At 37.7% G+C, this 6265-nt stretch overlaps 1 protein-coding gene across 3 annotated transcripts; it reads right to left on the bottom strand.

Moving 5' to 3' along the window:
• Positions 1-1934: 1934 nt before the first annotated feature.
• On the bottom strand, positions 1935-6265 carry LOC145578361 (uncharacterized). 3 transcript variants are annotated; one of them, XM_081635697.1, is made up of 3 exons: positions 6143-6265; positions 5701-5840; positions 1935-5057 (listed from the first exon to the last, which is right to left on the bottom strand). In XM_081635697.1, exon 3 carries the CDS (start codon positions 4997-4999, stop codon positions 2033-2035), a length of 2967 nt encoding a protein of 988 aa, XP_081491823.1. In that variant the 5' UTR covers positions 5000-5057; positions 5701-5840; positions 6143-6265; the 3' UTR covers positions 1935-2032. The 3 variants fall into 3 exon arrangements, with proteins under 3 accessions (XP_081491823.1, XP_081491827.1, XP_081491818.1); XM_081635701.1 differs by lacking the exon at positions 6143-6265 and having other exon boundaries at positions 1935-2907; positions 2989-5057; positions 5701-6027; XM_081635692.1 differs by lacking the exon at positions 6143-6265 and having other exon boundaries at positions 5701-6027.

Below are 6265 nucleotides of genomic sequence, written 5' to 3'. Positions count from 1 at the left end.
TTGTTCTACAATGGAGAAATAAGAGAAAATCGCACCTTATATGCTTGAGAATAGACCAAACTCTCTTCCTCCTTATTTGGGTTGCTCGGGTTCATTTTATACTCTCTTATTTAACATGTCTTTTACACTTTTTCAAGTTTTATTTGCGTTAAGCCTTTTTGAAAAGGTTTAGAAGGCGGAGTTGCTAGGTTGCCTTCTAAGAGATATGGAGTATCAAAGACTTGTAAACAATTACTGAAAATAAAGCACAGGAATAACTGACAGAGGCTGCATGATAACAGAAGTTGCATACCATGTTGACGGTGTCATTGTTTGATACCACTACTTCTCAAACAGCAGCAGCTAGAAGCAGGATATATCTAGGTAGTGAAGTTGTTTGTGTCATGAGATGGCTCGTCATATAAGCTATTTAGTGATCAAGAAACACTCCACGCCTACACCCACGTATCACGAGACTTGCTGTATTTTGTGCCCTTGAGCCCTTTCCTGCATCAATCTTGAAAGAAATAAAGGAAGAAGTTTCTTTGATCATTATCAAATTTGCTATTCAATGCTACATGACTTTCTTTCTTTTACCAGAAGTCATACTACATGACATATGCATAAAAAAAAATGGCAAACCTTTTTTAACTTGGCAAAAAGGGCAAGAGCATAATCACTTCTCTGCTGTGAAGCTCTGAGTCAGCTTCACAATTTCATATTCTTCGTAGTGTAGTATATGGGAACTCAAGGATGCATCACTGAAACACAATAGAGGTAAACAAAAGTTGTTAAAAAGGGGAAAAAAAAAAAAAAGGGAAGTTAAAAGATAATAAATGCTTGTCAATTTGAACCAGCTTAAGACTTCAAGTTGATTATGCTGTGAGCTCCTTAGTTTCCATGACATACCATCTCATCAGACATTCTTGTTACGGATGCCTCTGGAAATTAAAAGCTGCGAAGAAACTTTGTGGTGAATCATAATAGCATTGCTTAATGAATCTCATGCAACAGATCTAACAACTTAAGAACTGTATGCATTGAAGACATCATTAACAGATACCTCTTACTCTAAAAGCAGCAACAGCAGCAACAATAATCCTACCACAATGATTATTAGAATCAGGAAGTGACTTAATAATGCAGTCATTTATGCTATGTATTACTGTATTGAGCATTCTTCAGCTACAACACTTTGAAAGAGTTGTCATCTTCAATACAATGAGATGGATCGGGTCAGTTGGCCAAAGTTTTGTGCACCAAAATATCACAAGCTTTCCTGCATCTTCAAAGAAACAGAAGTATCAAGTTTTTTTTTATTGTTCTATCACATTTCTTCTTTTAATGGCAATTGGCTTTCTTTGTTGTCAAAAACAAAAGGTAATTGGCTTTCTTTCTTTAAACAAAACTAATGTACATCAAATTAGCCTGAAAATTAGAAACTAATGTACATGACATTAGCCTGACAATATGGCATATCTTTTCTAAACCTGATATATAAGAGCATGAGTATAAACATTTTCTCTGCTGTGAAACTTTATATGCGATTTATGTTAAGAGTTCAAGCTTCATCAGTGACATAAAGAAACTCTGGGATGCATCACTAAACTTAGGGTAAAAGTAAAACTAAAAATAAATAAAGATGCTTGCAGACATTCAGTATAGTTCGAGTTTATGAATCAGTCATCTTCCATGTCAAAAGATTTCAACAGATATTTTCATAATTCATGCATCAGGCCTCTGGAAATGAAAGCTTAAGCTAAGAAGCGATTTTAGAGTAAATCATAATAACATTTCGTTGCAATCTCACATGAATAACTTCTAAATGACTGCATTCCTGTGCCAACTGGAAACATGAGAATTCCTTTGTGTTTCACAAATGGACAGAGTGATAGCATAGAAGTAACAGAAAACGTATAATGGAACTGTAGAATGGCATCTCAACGAGTATAAAATGGTATAAATAAATTCCCTGAGATGTTTAACATGACATTATTGGAAACACTATGTATACTCCTAATGTAAATTTCTGCTTACAAAAAAGAATGGAAAACTATGATGAGGTATGTGCTTGAACATTTGCTAGAAGCCTGGTGATTTTGGCCAGGGTTTCCTTGGCAGATAGGGTACCAGGATGATTTTCACCAGAGATAGATGTCCGAATAAAAATGGCCTTCCTAATAAGATCATCTGCAATGTCAAACTGCCCTCCTCTCAGCATAAGCTTGGCCCTCGTCTCTAATACAGTGGCTCTCGCTAATGCCATTTCCTGCCATAGGGAGGGATTTAACTGCGCGTTAGTGTGGACCGGCTTCCAACAAAGGGACCTGTCCAGCCATTTATCAACTGGAGTCACAAATGCCTGATCAGCCGTTTCAAGTGCATTCGTGCACAAACGAAGGAGCTCAAGAGCTGCATTGCACCGTGAGAATGTAATAAATGCTCTGATAGCAAGCGGTAAAACCACTTTTTTTACAAGGACGAGCAAATCAGGGATCTTGAGTTCCACAACTATAGGATCATTTCCAAACCCAAATATCAAAAAACATGCCGCCCATAAATGTTCAGGATGATGAACAACAGATGCCCGGCCAATAACAGCTTGCACCATAGCATGAGCAACACCAGTAACCCCTCTTCTACGGGCATAAAGCTTGACAATTTCGCTTAAATAAATATATTCCTGCTTGGTACTACTCCTTGCAATATTGAACCTCAACAACATAGAGGCAGCTTCTGCTTCAGATCTCTTGGTGTAGGAAGTAAACCCACAAGGTAGGGAATGCAAGATTTTTTTCCATAACCTAGTTCCTTTGTGCTTTTCTGGTATTTTGTGAGCGGCTGCAGCGAGCAAAGATACGGGAACCGGAGCTGGTGCAAACCAGCCACTTGCCTGAACCATCCTTGTTGCCAAACTTCTAGGTCCATCTGCATGGTCGAATATTGAGAAGCAAACCTCAAACAATTGCAAAAGGAAGGTATTTTTCCTCAGTGTATTACCTTCCTTACCATTCCATGAGAAGTCCCTCAAAGGCATCCTGTTGATAGTATCCAAAAGCCTAGTGGGGTTAATAGGAAGCTCAGAGAGAATTGCTCCAACAACAGCAAGGCCTAAGGTTATCCTTCCAAGTTTCTCCTCAATGACCCGAAGAGCATCAATTTCAGTGAGTGGATAATCTGTCGTACTTCCCTGCATCAAAGAAAGAGCCTCCACCCCGGACAAGTAGGAGAGTTTCATAGGCTCAAGGTTCATTACACGAGGAAGGCGTGTGGATATAAGGAAATGGGTTTCACCACCAAACCTAGGAAGAAGATCCATTATGAGCCGGTGGTCCCACCAATCTTTCTCATTCTCCAAATTGTCAATAATCACCAAGTACGGCAAATTCCTCATCAGTTCTCTGCGTACTCTGAACATAGCAGCCTCTTCTTGCTCTTCAAAGCTTCTTATTCTACTCTTTTCAGCACAAGTTTCAATTCCTACATCAACTTCTATAAAGGGCCAGAGATTTAGATAGTTTTGCCTAATATATCTACTTTCCCCTCCTATCCACAAGACCATCTTATATCTTTGATGGTACTTGTATGCAAACTCAAGAAGGAGCTCTGTCTTGCCTATTCCAGATTCCCCTGCCACAACTGCTATACCTTTTCCATATACTATTTTCAAAGATCTTTTTCGTCTAGCATATTTTTTGCCAATCTTTGGTTTTGGTATATTAGGAGGCTGCTGTTGAGGGAAACTAGCACTTTGCATCTCAATCTCTTTCTCTGATTCTTTCCACGTAACAGGATCTTTACCTTTTTTCTTACTACCTTCTCTCTGCCTCTCCATTGAATTACTCCTACTCCAACTAATTGTCACATTTCTCCTCTTGGGCTTAGTCTTGATCTCAAAATAATCTCTTTCTGAATCTCCAGTAACATCTCCGAAAAGCATAAACTCTAGCTCGGATAACTCCTTTTTCCTACCAGTGAAGTTCTCATTTCGAGGCAATGGGAACTCTTCTTTCTCTACCTTCTCCTTCCATCGGCTCAATCTCTCTACCACACTTCTCCTTCCCAACCTCAGTGCTAGCAATGTAACAGCTCTCAATATGCATTCTCTCCAATTACCATCATGTGCCTCCAATTTCCACTCATCAATGCGAGAAAGACTATATATTGCTTCTTTCCATTCCTTCTCCAGCCCACCATATAAATTCCATAATTCACCCCCAGCTTTCTCCCAGAGTTCTCCCCTTCTCTCAATAATATCCCTAACAAGGCAATCACTAGGAGCAACGTCAAAGAAAACTGGAACAAGGTTCTTCTTACTAGAGAAAAATCTCAGTTCCTCAATAGTATACGGATTTTTAAATGACTTCTTTGTTATGATCACCACTCCAAAGCTGCAAACATCCATTGCTCGCTCCACAATCCTCTGCTTCCTTGGGTTCCTACACCGAGCCCTATCACAAGCAAAGCAACTGACCCCTTGAACTTCCAGCTCAGCACGTAACCAATTAACAAATCTCAAAAGTGGAGGTTTTCTTCCATACAAGCCTATATAAATATCACAGTTTTTTACTCGGCTGGCAGACAGAGAATCTGCATTAGAAGGGTAGGGCACTCCAAAATGTCTCACCACTTTCTTACGCCTCCCTCGAGGTCTTGAGTATTCAATCCATCGACCTTGGCTATGAGTGGAGGCCGTTTCATTGGATATTCCCATTGAGGAAGAAACACGCTCAAGCAACTGCAGATCATCTGCCAATTCTGAACCTGGAATGTCCAGTTGGGGAAGACTAACATTCATCTCTGGCTCAGGGCCTGGATTTGCTTTACTCGAACTGTTGACATCTTCAAGGTTTACGTCAGTGCGATTAGACTCTGAAAACTGAGACTTTGGCGAACTTGGTGAAAAGAATGGTGAAGGATTTGCTGAGTAAAATACAGAAGATGCAGAAGAAAGCCTTCTTGATGTAGTTCCTGCTAAAGACTCCAATTTAGAGGACTCTTCTCGGAGATCCATACTCATCAACTATTTCCCTCTCGGAAGATTTCCTGTGCCATATATGTACAAGTAAACCGATTTCCTGACATTCGAAACAAGAACTCCAGTCTCAGACAATTCCCATATTCAACACTATGGGAAAAAAAACTCAAGTCCAAGGAAACTGTAAACAGATGAAACCCTCAACCTTTTCAAAGATTAAGACTTTTGGTCATATTTCACAAACTACTTTGCATACACAAATGAGAAAAATTTGTGCATAATACAACATGTACTAAAAAACACAAACTTCATATTCTTAATTGCTTACATATTACTTGTATGAACTAAGTGGGGCACCATTATGAAATGATATCATCACCTAATACTTAACTATGTCCCCAAGTGGATTAGCATATATTGGCACCTTTTGAGTTTTGACTACATTTTAACATTAATTTATATGCATTTCATTTTTCATACCCAAATAATTCAGCTTATGATAAGACTAAGTCACATATACTGAAATACAACACACACCCATTATAAATAAAATTTAAAAAACTAATAATGAGGTGCATATTTTTCACTAATACTGGTAACTAAGACACAGCAGATCCAAAAAAATTATACAATTGAAAAGAAAAAAAAAACTAACAATTAAGAGTCCAATTACAGATATTGACTAGAAATAAACCAATATCAACATTACAAAATTCAAATATCAGATCTGGAAAAAAACTTACTGTGTTCAAAACCCGAAACATTGCCTCAAAGATTTGGCATTTTCTTGCTCGTTGCAGCCAAATTTAGCAACTAAAAACCCAGAAACTTCAATCACAACTTCAGTGTATAAGTAGCAGTGTTCAACTAAAATGAAGCAACCCTGAAAAATTAAAAAGATGGGCATTTAATTAAATCATAATAATAATCTGTAAATTAGCAAAACCCCATAAATCTATGAAGAACTGAAAGAAAATTGATTGATGGGGTTCCTATTTAGTAATGATTAAGGAAATTAGAAGACGGATAAACAAAAAAGACAGATTTGAAAGAGACCCATTTGCAATAAAACGGCAAATACCATAGTATAAGAATGAAAATAATGGAATGTGTATATATAATAAAGTTTTGAAAATTATAAATTTGATAGAGATGGGGTTGATTGATTGATTAAAAATGACTTACCCTTTTTGCCAAAATGTTCAGAGGTTTTACAACTTCAAAGTGAAACCTTTATTTTTAAATTTTTTTTTTCTAAAATTCTACTCTCAAGAAATAGCTTTCCCTCTTTCTCTCTCTAAAAAGGAC

This window comes from Chenopodium album, chromosome 2, assembly GCF_948465745.1.
Source record: "Chenopodium album chromosome 2, dcCheAlbu1.1, whole genome shotgun sequence".
In the NCBI taxonomy this organism is placed as follows: Eukaryota; Viridiplantae; Streptophyta; class Magnoliopsida; order Caryophyllales; family Amaranthaceae; genus Chenopodium; species Chenopodium album.
Note: the sequence above shows the minus strand (reverse complement) of the source record. Positions and strands in the feature narration are given on the sequence as shown.

Coding starts and splice junctions, on each gene's coding strand:
- LOC145578361 (XM_081635697.1), bottom strand. CDS start 4,999: ATGAGTATGGATCTCCGAGAAGAGTCCTCTAAATTGGAGTCTTTAGCA.